The sequence below is a fragment of the Calonectris borealis genome, chromosome 6 (assembly GCF_964195595.1).
Source record: "Calonectris borealis chromosome 6, bCalBor7.hap1.2, whole genome shotgun sequence".
NCBI classification, from domain to species: domain Eukaryota; kingdom Metazoa; phylum Chordata; class Aves; order Procellariiformes; family Procellariidae; genus Calonectris; species Calonectris borealis.
The window spans coordinates 31089749-31101496 of record NC_134317.1 but is presented as its reverse complement, the minus strand read 5'-3'; the positions used below and the strand labels follow the sequence as shown (position 1 = coordinate 31101496).

The 11748-nt window shown below is 40.9% G+C and overlaps 1 protein-coding gene across 4 annotated transcripts in view; it reads right to left on the bottom strand.

Moving 5' to 3' along the window:
• The window catches only part of LOC142083689 (hyccin 2), a 79111-nt gene that overhangs the window by 15998 nt on the left and 51365 nt on the right, over window positions 1-11748 (bottom strand). For 2 of the 4 annotated variants that reach the window (XM_075153487.1, XM_075153485.1), the window contains exon 14: window positions 2063-10110. In XM_075153487.1, coding sequence (XP_075009588.1) covers window positions 9506-10110 — 605 coding nt within the window. In that variant the 3' untranslated portion in view covers window positions 2063-9505. Of the gene's footprint in view, window positions 1-143; window positions 288-1292; window positions 1624-2062; window positions 10111-11748 lie in introns of those variants that run through there. The other 2 variants (XM_075153483.1, XM_075153486.1) reach the window with 2 other exon arrangements.

Sequence of the window (11748 nt, the reverse complement as noted above, 5' to 3'; positions counted from 1 at the left end):
TCATTATCCTCTCCTCTGCCTGTTACCACAAGCACAGAGAGAGCTGGTCAGCCCTCAACAAAAATTTCATCAACATTGTACAACCTTGACACTACAAAAATCTCCTGAAGTCACAGCTGTGTTAGGTTTTTCCCTGCTAATACCTTGGGCACATATTCCAAGAGCAGCAACATAGTTCTTCTCTTCCAGCATCTCCTGAGCTTCATTGTCTGAAATATTCTCAAGCTTTTTCACAAATCTCTTCACACTGACTGTCAGCTGAGTCTTGTCCTTCCGTACTTTAATACCTAGGATTGCAATAAAAGCTTTAAACCTCCTGCTATTTCATTATTTCTATTGCAGTAGTATGCAGCTACCCCATTTAGAGACCAAGTTCCTGTTGTGCAAATCACTAAACAAATACAATGCTGAAAAGATATCCTGCTAAAAGAATAGCTGGTCTGTGCTCTGGTGACCAGCTGACCCCACAGCCATTAGTCCCTCCTTTATCACAAAGGCTGGCCCCCGCAGTCCATGAGGACAAGATGCCCATTTCAGCACACACCAGCTTGCACAGTTTGGGAGAAGTGACAGTGACTCATCCCTAGAAGTATTAAATTGCATGCAAAGGGGATGGTATTTGGCATCCCCTGTCTTCCCTACCAATGGGGAGCAAGTGGAAAAGACCTGGCCTATGGGCTGTCAGTACACTCACGGGGGAATTTAGGCTGAGAGGCCTCTGGAGACCGTCTGTCTGACCTGCTCAAAGCAGGACCCGCAGCGAAGTCAGATCAGGGTGCTCTGTGCCTTCTACAGGTAAGTTTTAAGCATCTCCACAGAGGTTCCAAACCTTAAAAGGAGTCAAAACTGCAGCAAAAGACTCCTGTAGCAACCACCTCGAACCTCGTTCCGATTTGATTCCGTGTGTGTTTAACCACGTCAGGGGTTGGGAAGTTAGCCAGGCTGTTTGTGCCCCCTCTCCCGGGCCGTTACACACAGGCTGCTGTTCGGGAAGCTGGCACGGAGAGCTGGTATCCACACCACCGCGGTGCTGAGGGCACTTGCCACCGTGCCGCAGCTGCCCCTTTCCATGTGCCGGGGCGGGGACAGAAATAAACTGCGGAAGAGGCAGTGGGAGGAGGATGACGCTGAGGGCCTCGTCCTGCCTGCAGCCCGGCCAAGGCGCTCGGCCGCCCCGGGTGCTGGAGAAGGGCTCCCTTCCCGGGGGGCGCCGGGGCTGCTCGGACCCCTCTCCCAGCGCCCTGGGAGCAGCGGGCGGCGCTGGGCTGGGCGCTGCCCCGGGCCGGCTGTACCTGCGTCGTCAGCAATGTGCTTCAGGACCTCCTCGTCGGGCACGAACTTCACCTCCAGGGCGCCGCTGCCCCTCCTCTCCGGCCGGCTCATGGCGGGCACCCTGCAAGCACCTCGGGGTCAGCCACGTGGGCCCCGCCCAGCCCCGTCGGAACCGTCCTTCGCCTCACCGCGCCGCCCTCCGGAGGGCCCGGGCCCGAGACACGGACCTCGGGCTCCTGCCCCCTCCCGCCCCCGCTCCGCCGCCGCGGGCTCCCGGCCGCCCCCTGTCACGTGCCAGACAACCGGCGACTCCACCACCTTCCCTGAGGGCGAGCCGGGCGGGCACTCACCGACGCTGCCGCGCCTTGACTGACCTATGCCGCGGCCAATCCGCGACCCTCTTTTCTGTCCCGCCTCCCGCCGGCGGCAGCGGCGAGAGGGCGGGACTTCCACTGCCAGCGAGGCGCGTACCGCCGGGCGGCCGGCTGGCGTTGCCGTGACGACGCGAAGCCGCCGTGAGCGCCGCGCTGGAGCCGCCCGCCCCCGCCCCCGCCCTCCTCACGGCCCCAGGCCCGCTCTGCCGGCGCTTCTTCAGAGAAACACTCAGAGAGCAGCTACGATGAACGCTCCGAGGCAAAGTGAACTCACAGGCAGCCCCGGTGGCTGCTTCCCGCCTCCCACCCCACGCATTCGCCTTTCTGGGGGTGAAACCCTGCAGATGTACCCTGCATTACGCACTCCCATCAACGTAAATCAAAGCTAAAAAAAAAGGCAATTCACAAAGTACACATTTCTGTTCAGAAACAGCACAATATTTATTTAACATCTTTATATATTTATATATATATATATAATTTTTTTCTGCATTGCAGATTGTGTCGAGTTTTATACATCTCTATTTACAATGATTTAAAATAATTATATTTCATCTCTGGCAGGTATTTACAAAGTCGATAGTAACTACATTTCACATTTCAACAACAGTCAACAGCATTAACCAGCTCAGTAAGACAGTTAAGATAATGGCTTACATGCACCAATAACATGATCTTCAATACGTGCCATCTTCAGGTCTAAGAATGAAGATTTTCCCTGGTCCCAGGTTAAAGGACATCATACAGCAGAGGTCGCAGGTATCAAAAACCCGTTTGGTTTAGTCCCTCACCGGTACCGAATCTGGAACGCCTGGGGTTCACACCAGCACGCAGGGCTATCCTGGTGAAGAGGGGCTCGCACCACCCATCCACGTCCTTGCGCCTAGCCTGTTTGTCCACACGAAGTGGGCTACTCGCTGCTTATGCTCCTTCTATGACAGAGATAAGATTACATAATGCTAAAGTAGTAAAAATCCTCAGAAACCGTATATCAGAGAAACAAACCTGGTATGACAGAAAAAAGTAAGAAAATAATCTTTTAACCCTTGCAGAATGTTTCTTTTTGCTAGTAAAATTGACGGCATATCCTGTATTCTTACAGGGACAAAAACAGATCAAAAGACTCATTGTAAAGTACAGGAATTACAAATTTAAAAAATGCAGCATGGGGTACCTCAATTTAGTTGTTAGGTTTTTTTAATAGCAAATAAAGGCTACCATAGTAAATCTAAAATGTATTAAGAGTATCTGATTTAATTATTAAAAATCTTTATTAGCTTTTTCCTGGAATCTTCGATATGGAAAAAATGTTAAATGACTCAATTTTATTTAATCATATGATATTTGTCCATAAATAACCAGCTAGTAATATCCATCCCAAAAGCATTCACCATCTGCAAGAAAACAGAAGTCTTGTTTCAAAGTAATCACTGAACACTGGCACACAAAATACACAGACACACCCCGGTACTAGGAATCTATTAATACTTTGACAAGTTGGTTTATCCTGAGTGATTGTTAACTCACATCTATTGTATACTTGAAGCCACAAAGTTTTTACTACTTGCATTTTTCATAAACTAATAACATTAAAGTCTAGCACAACAATAATAACTGTCTGAACAGAAAGAACAGTGTCAATAGCCAGTATTTGTGTCACTCCCAAGTCCTCCTTATTTTAGAACAAAAGATAAAAGGTTGCTTCATTCATACTATTTTTTTCTGTTTTGTGATCAGTTCTGGGGAGGACGAGGACTCAAACACACAGGATCCACTACCGATTCGTAAGGAAGTTTTCATGACAAAGCACCATAGTTACTTTACTAGGAGATTCTCCTAAACAGAAATCTCCCGACCATTTAACCCTCTAAAACAAAAACCTGTGTGAATTCTATACCACATTTTAAGGAGCGATTAATCATCTTCTCAAGAGTCAAAATTTAAATTGCTTTAAAGAGTTCTGTCAGAATGCAAAGATACTCCACTCTGAACTGCTTATATCTCACTGACGGTAAAACACTGGGAGCTCACAACCGAGTAATTGGTTAATAAAACTTGATCTCATCACTTTGCTCATCATGCACAAGCTAAAATGTAGGGCGAGGTTTTACTGTACAGACACAAAGTTTTACTATACATCTGTTCCCATCAACAGCTCCTCACAGGAGTATCTTAGTAACCCTTTATGATAGGAGGGATAATTTATGGACCCATTTTAAATTCATTTGGTCCCTCAGATACTACCTTTGGTAAAATGTGATGAACACAGTAAAAAAAAAAAAAAATTGGGGGCGGGGGGGCAGCCTAGAGAAAAAGAAATAAAAGAATGGAAGCAAACATTGTAATTTTTTCATTAAATCTCAAATACAGACAAAAAACATGGGACAGATTTTTACTAAATCCATTTCTGGAAGCTGTAAGGTACCCTTAGACTTCTAACAGCTTGCTTCTGAACTTCTAACGTCACAGGCCTTGACACTTGCCAAACTTACTAGGCAAGTTTATCTTAAATGGCTAGCTGTTATGTTTTAAAATCTTGTTCCAAGATTTGTTTTATTTTAAACAAAATTTCATAATGACTATGTGGAAATCCTCATACATATCAGTCTTGCAAAATCCACTTACTGCGTGTTTTCAGGAACTACTGACAAACCAAATTGCCCACAGGTCTCCATCATCTTCCACCACTGTGTAAGAGGCAGGTGAGTATTTTGGCTCTTCAGGTGGTCATGATGTGCAAATTTTGACAGACTGATACATATATTCACTAACACAACACCCATGTCATGATCTGTTATCCTGAACCACCTACATAAAAGCTTTCCATAGCAAAGTTTATCCGAGTGCCAGTGGGAAAACAAACTAAAAAATAATCAAGAGAGATTAAGGCCCATATGCTAGAAATAAACACCATTTAAAATACTGAAGAAAATCTAAGATATTGAACAACTTGATATAAACCAAGAATGCAATGCAAGTACAGAGGATCTGGCTTCTTTGCTTACCATGCTTGGAAAGGAGAGACATTTTGCAACTTTAATCCTGTAATTATCCTAAACAAGAAATTTAAATAAATAAAAAAAGGGGGCATGTTTACTCTTCTGATGCAAACTATTCCTATGATGTAAATGGTTGTTACAATTGAGACCTAGCTAATGGCTTTAATGTTATATTAAACATGCCAAGGTAGCAACATCTTTGGCAATGAGAGAATTGCAGAATTTGAGGATAAGATTATTAGACTTACTAACATCAGAAACATCTTTTTGGTTTGTGTGCAGTACATACATTTCATTCAAACATGTTCCATTATATTTTCCACACCTCCTCCAGGATTATGAGTACAGTACCTAGGTCTGTACTACTTGATTTTTATAATTTCACTCAAAAAGTTATTCTTGGTTCTCACTTAGTCTTCAAATTAATTTAAATTTGTAAGCCAACATAAACAAAAATTTCTGGTTTGTGACCGAAGTTAAAATGCTGAACACTTAAAAGAGATAGCCATTGGTTCATGATAAAATAGGACAAGTTTAACTCTTAGGTTAAAATACAGCCATAGCATAGAATTATCTATTCCAAAAGTAATCTTTCAAAATATAATTCTCTGAACATGTTATACATTAAATATTGAGGAAAATTTCCCTGGAGCTAAAATTTTCCAAGAACACTAACAATCTTCATTAAAGAAGTAAAACAAACCACATAGTATCTGGAGACAAAAAGGGGTTAGAATTGGGGTCACCTTACTACAGAGTAGCTTTACCACCATTAAGATGCAGGTTTCCCCCTTAATCTTGAAAAATATATTCATATTTACATACAGTATACACACAGTTGAGGCAATTGATTGTCAACACGTGACAAATGTATGTACCTACCCACACACAAGTAAACCTCACATGGTGAGAAAAAACCCTGTCCCAGTAAACTCCAGTATTCGTAAGTAGTGCAAATAAATACTTCGTCAGAAAACAATTTTTTTCTCACTATTTTGATGTTATAGATAATTTTAATTATGTTAAAGCTAGCAGGAGTATGTTGGAAATGTTGTATTTAAGACCAACACACTTGCAAACTACAAATACTAGATCTAATGCTTACTGGCTGCAACATGATGTTCAGCATTACAGAATGAAGTACGCTGTTAAAAAACTTTTCCAAATTCACATCAGAAAGGGTGTTCAAAGAAATCTGCATTTAAAATGGACAGTGACATACAAAGTCTCCAAATGAAAACTAAGAGGATAGTACAGCAATTTAAACTGTCATCTTGCAACATTCATTTTAATAGGTATTTTTACTTCATCACTTTGCTGCCTGCAGGATGAAAAAATGACTCATCATTCAACCAAAAAGCTGCTCACAATAAACCCTGAAAAGGATAATCAAGCTGGAGTTAGCAATCCCAACATTTTGTATTTTCTTCAAATTATAAAGCCCAACAAAAATGAGTTGCAAAATGGCAGCATATTGTGATGTGGTAAAAATTGTATCACGGAATAATTCATTTATTCCTACTTACATGTATATATACATCAAAATATAGTACCCACACTTCCTCATCTAAGAATTACATGTATGTGCATGCATGTGCACATACACAGGGAAAAATCGTAGTGTTCTGCTTTTTGACCTTCTTTTATAATGCTGCAGTTGCACTGAAATGCTGCAGAAATCTAAATCTAGTGCCTCATGTCAAGTACCAAATGTTCTAAACCAAGACACAGCAGAGTGAATTCAGGATAAAGAGATTTAAGTCTAAATATTTGTCAAAGGTGTCAGAAAATTTAAGTATGTTTTGTACGTTGTTTAGTACTTAGCATATATAATCAGAAAGCCAGCAGATAATTCCCTCAACCCATATCCCAGACACTTCTAATTTTATTTCTGCCACAGTACTTTGAAGCGTAGTAAACTTCAGTGTATAAAGTTGCGCTATGATCTCAATGCACCTTGGCATAGTTTGAGATACATCTAGAAGCATTAATGATAAACATGATACACAGCACTGGCAAAGCCTGTTATTACAGCTGGTTTGTAGATATTAGTGATGACTCATTTTGTAAGACAGATGTTGAACAGTACTTGTCTGAAAAACGACAAAACTAGCTCCCACAACTGAAACATGGCGCTAAAAGGGTAATTTTGAGAAGTTATAGATGTACCACATCAGCACATAGCAAAAAAAAAAATTTTTTTACAGGGATAAATTTGAACTCTTTAAAAAGCCTTATATGGAGTAGGTATATATACACAAGAACAAATCAAAATGCAATGGATGAAACAATAACAAAAGGCACATCATCAAAATGAGAACTGTAAAAATATCTTAAAAGGTAGTTTGACTAAAGTTGTAACCAATTTGAATTTATGCATGTACATTTGACTTCCCTATCAGAAGTCACCGAGCTGTCTCACTTTCCTGAAATGGTTTAATACTGTGGGACCCCACAGATAAGAATATTTAAAAAAAAAAGAAGGTTGTAAAATTTGGCCTGATGCCAATTTAAGTGTCCTAAAACTTCTGGAGGAATGCTTATAATGACAAATGTAGAAAGTAGAGAACCTTGCTTATGAACTCTACTTTTTAAAATAATAAAATAAAGTAATTCTTTAAAAATTAGCTGACACTCCTGACCTTTTCTTTCCCAAAAATTTAAGCAAATTGTTTGGTCCTTTTCAATTTACAGTGATGGCTCTTTAATAGAATTTCCTTTGTGATGGTCTCTACAAAATATAAACTTTGTACTTTCAGCCACAACTTACCAATTGTCTCCACTAGCAAAACTTTATAAAATAAAGAAGAGTTTAACCATATACAGCTTTTGACATTTTTACAGAAAATGCCTCGTAGCTTAATCTCAACTTTGCCTTAGTTCCATCTGTGTGTGACTGGTAGTCCTTAAAGATTAACTCCAATTTAGAAACTGTAAGGTTTTCTTTCTTTCTGATGATTCTATTTACTCTTTAACTGAATTTCTGCATCAGTCCAGATGCCGTTTAATTCACTTTATGAATCTAAGATATGAAGACTAGACTACCAAAGTGACTCGTCAAACCACAAAAACCTTCAAATATTTAAACGAATTTTAATGTAAATTTGAAAAAAAAAAAGTTCTATTTGAAATAAAGAGATTCAAAAGGGAAAAAAAAAAAAAAACCCACGCAAAACCAACTACCAGCAATGCAACACCATATCATTGTCCTGAATTTCTTGAAGACTATCATTCAAAGATAGTCTGCTATTTATAACTGCTTATGTTTATCCTTCACAGTGACAGTGAAAACAAAGTGCCCACATAAAGATTGTAACTCTTTCCTGTGGGTTTACAATCTGTAAACTTCCAGGATATTATACATGACTTAAGCATAGAGGATGAACTTTCCCTTTTTCTCTCTAGCAATCCAAAAAGAGATAGAGAGAGATGGAGAGAATGACTAACATTCTCCTGTGTAACCAGAAATGTGCTTCTAGGCAGTGTTCTCTAGCATAAGTACCAGCCAGTGCCCATACACCAGTCATATACATTCAAGGCTTGGCTCAATAGCATTAATTCTGAATTTTCTAGAGTACGGCCAATCCACTAAAATAAGAGTTAAAAAACCTCAACAGATTATAAATACCAAGGCAATGAAGTGTGATCCTTCTGGGAAAAAAGGACTGTCAGTACCCCTTTGCGCAAACGGTGTTTCTAGAAAAGCATTTTATGTTGAAGCTTCAGTGTTTCTAGCAAACTATTGTCTCTCTCCGCCAGACAGCCCCTTAAGAGTATGGTCTGTCTGGACTGCAGGATTCTTCAAATAGCTCCATGATTGAATTCAGGGACACTGAGAAAGCAGCTGAGAGGGGCGGGGGTGTCCAACAGCCATGATACCATAGAAAGCAGCCTGAGAAATACTCTTTACCCGAATACACCTTTCAATTCAGTGATCAGCACCTCACAAGAACAACAAGAACAAGAACAACAACAACAAAAATGGAGCAGAGCTAGCCATTACTTCCTGGGAAAGCAGTGTTTCCCTCCCACTTACAAACCAAATTGCTTTAACAGCGTGGTGTTGTCTAAATTTTAGTCTATATGCGGAATGACCCTGTGTCCTGGAGGGGAAGACATGTAACATTACATATGGCTACAACGCCATTAGAAGTGCATTGTAACCTACATTATCTACTTAGATTCCTCACTCTGAGGGAAAACAACTTGTTAATATGCATGTCTCAGTTGCTGAACATCAAAAGCTTCTGGGATGAGAGACTGGGGGCAGGCAAGAAAAAACTACCCTCATTTTAATGAAAAAAGTGCTGTAGGCAGCCAGGAGCAGCAATGACAATCCCCTCCCCAGAATTGATTGCACAGACTCAGAGAGGTCCAAAGTCACACTAGAATCTCTGAGGCACTCCTGGTTCTGAGAAAGAAAAGTCATGATCCAGTAGTCTTTGCAGTACTGTAGACTGAGAAAACAAACCCGTTTCTGTTTCTTAACAAAGCCAAAGCATCATCTCATAGGGATCACATTCACCATTTCCGCCGGTGTCTCCAGTCTCACAGTGTTGAAATGGGACTGATCAGCCTACGATGGATTGCACATCACCCAAGGAGAAAGGAAGGCATGGAAAAAGGCATACAGTACATTATATACTGCTTCACAACCATGTTTACAAGGTGGGGGGGAGGATGAAGGTGAGGGAAGAATTATTGCTGTTTCAGTAATACAGTATGATAGCTAAACCAAATCAAACAAGACCACAACAGTCAGTATTTTCACACTGCGGGATGACGGTTCATGTTTTGCCTAAGGATGAACTTGCCTGGGGATTAAGGGAAAAGAGGGAGTCCTAAGGAAGGGAGTCAAAGTTACACCTGGGATATGAGCTGCATATTGAAACTTGGAGATCGAGACTGCTTGGTTAGGGGAGCTCCTGGGGAAAGGAGATCTTTACCTTCCCCAGCTTGGCCTAGTCGGTCCTCCTGTAGGCTGATAGTTGAAAACCGATTGGTGTTGCCAGCTGCTAGATTGGTAACACTCTCTGTACCAGCTCCAACACTGGAGCCTGCTTGACTGCCATTCACATAGTCAAATGATTTACTGGAGGAAGCACTGGCGGTCCTGATCAGGCTCAAACTGTTGGCTTTTGGCACCACCTGCCCAGCAGGCAGGCTGAGGTGTTTCTTAGTAGGTGTCATCTCAATTATATCTGCGCTAAGTTCAGTGGATTGGTGCATGTACTGCTTCCGAGCTACTGAATCTCGAGGGCTCTCATTGGGTTTTGCTGCAGAAGAGGTTTCTTTATCCTTAGCAGAACGCCCACTTGCTGTTTTCCTTAAGCTGCCCTTCTGGGATATAGATGATAGAGGTTTGGTCCCAACTGGCTGGCTGCTGAGGGAAGCTCCTGATGAAAATCCTTCATCAGCATCATTAAGGTTCAAAGATTCCTCTCTTCCATTTACACCTTCAGAATCTATTAAGAAACAAGAAACAACCAAAAAAACCCCAAACCAATCAGAACACACAGGAAGCATTCAAGTTACATGAAGACAAAGATGCACACAGAATGTCAAAACAAACCTCATTTGCTAATCCACCTGGTTTCCACCTGCTTCAAAATTTCTGATTGTCAGCCAATAATCTAACAGAATCTATCAATAAGTACTCCCAGAGCTTGATTTGCCTTTCCTCTACATCACTTTTATCAGTCAGAATATGTCCTGAACTTTGTCTATAAACAAGAAGAATTAGGCCCCATTTGGTTAGTTTGTTTTAGTTCTGCCTGCAGATACATTCTCCTCCTCCGTGTGGTTAAATAAAAAACAAAACCCCTTTCAGACTATTTTTATCTTATTTTGAGGCAAGATCTAAGCATGTTCAGGATCTCTTCCAGCCAGAGTAAGTTCTGGCGAGTGCTCGGTAAGCTTCAGAATTAGTTACTTCCTAGGCCAGCAATCACAATGCTCCAACAGAGGTAGAAGGCTTCTGTTGTGTGTAGCTGGCACTTCAAACAATGTGACTATACTTTCTGTTGGAGATCAACCTAATTCCTAGTTTTCTCTCCTCCAGAGCTCAATCCTCCCTGCATTTCCAGCAATCCTATCAAGGTGCTTCCACCATATTTGCTTTTATCTTGGCATCTAGATTTTTCAGAGAAAAAATCCTAACCCTTGTATTAAGAGAAATTTAACCTCTGAAACACTTCATGTTGCAGAAGAGGTGCTGTGCTTTTGACTGGAATCTCAAAGAAAAAAAAAAAGCCTGACAAACTTCTTTCTTAAATCCTTGTTTTCAGGCCTATAATATGATTAGGGCTGCACACAAAGACTACTTTTTTTTTTTTTAAATCTTATTGTAGTCCTTTCTCTAAGCTCCAAGTATTCAAAAGAAGAGTTATTGTTTCAGTAGAAAACTGAACAGCATTCAAATTTCAAAACTGAAAATGGAGCTTGAGTTTTTGCTCCATATATCTCGTTTCAATGGGAAAAAGCCATAAAGTTTAACCACGTTAGCAAAAAAGGAGACATTCAGGCTATAAGAATTTTGCTTTTCTTTATAAAAGCTGTGGAGTCTGATTATTTGCGAGAAATCTGCAAAGTCTATGGATCTGTCCCAGCTAAAGCCACTGTACTGCTCTACTGGCAGTTTGTTCAACCCAGCTTGCCACCAAGCAAACATGTTTAAATCTCTTTTGTGGAATGGGGAAAAAGTGGTGGCAAAGATCTAAGAGATTCTAACATTTGAGTGGAAGCTCATCCTTTCATGTCGATCATTAGAAGAGCACTAAGGAACATTTTACATTATGGCAAGCAGAACAGACACAAAGCTTTCAGTGTTGTTGCCGCCTCTGTGTAGCAGAAATATAACCTGATCCAACTTCACATTTCTGAAATGTAAAGCAAAAAGAAAACTTTACAGGGAGGTTTTATTGTTCTGTTTTAAACTCACTACTTCTTCTCCTCCTCAGGAAACTTTGCCTTGGAATTACCATTACTGTGTATCAGCTTACAAAAGATGTTTAGCCATCTCCAAATCAGACCATTCTCAGGCTTCTCTCAGAGCAACACAATATGAGATTATTTTTTAGTTTTATGTAGTTCTATTTGACTCA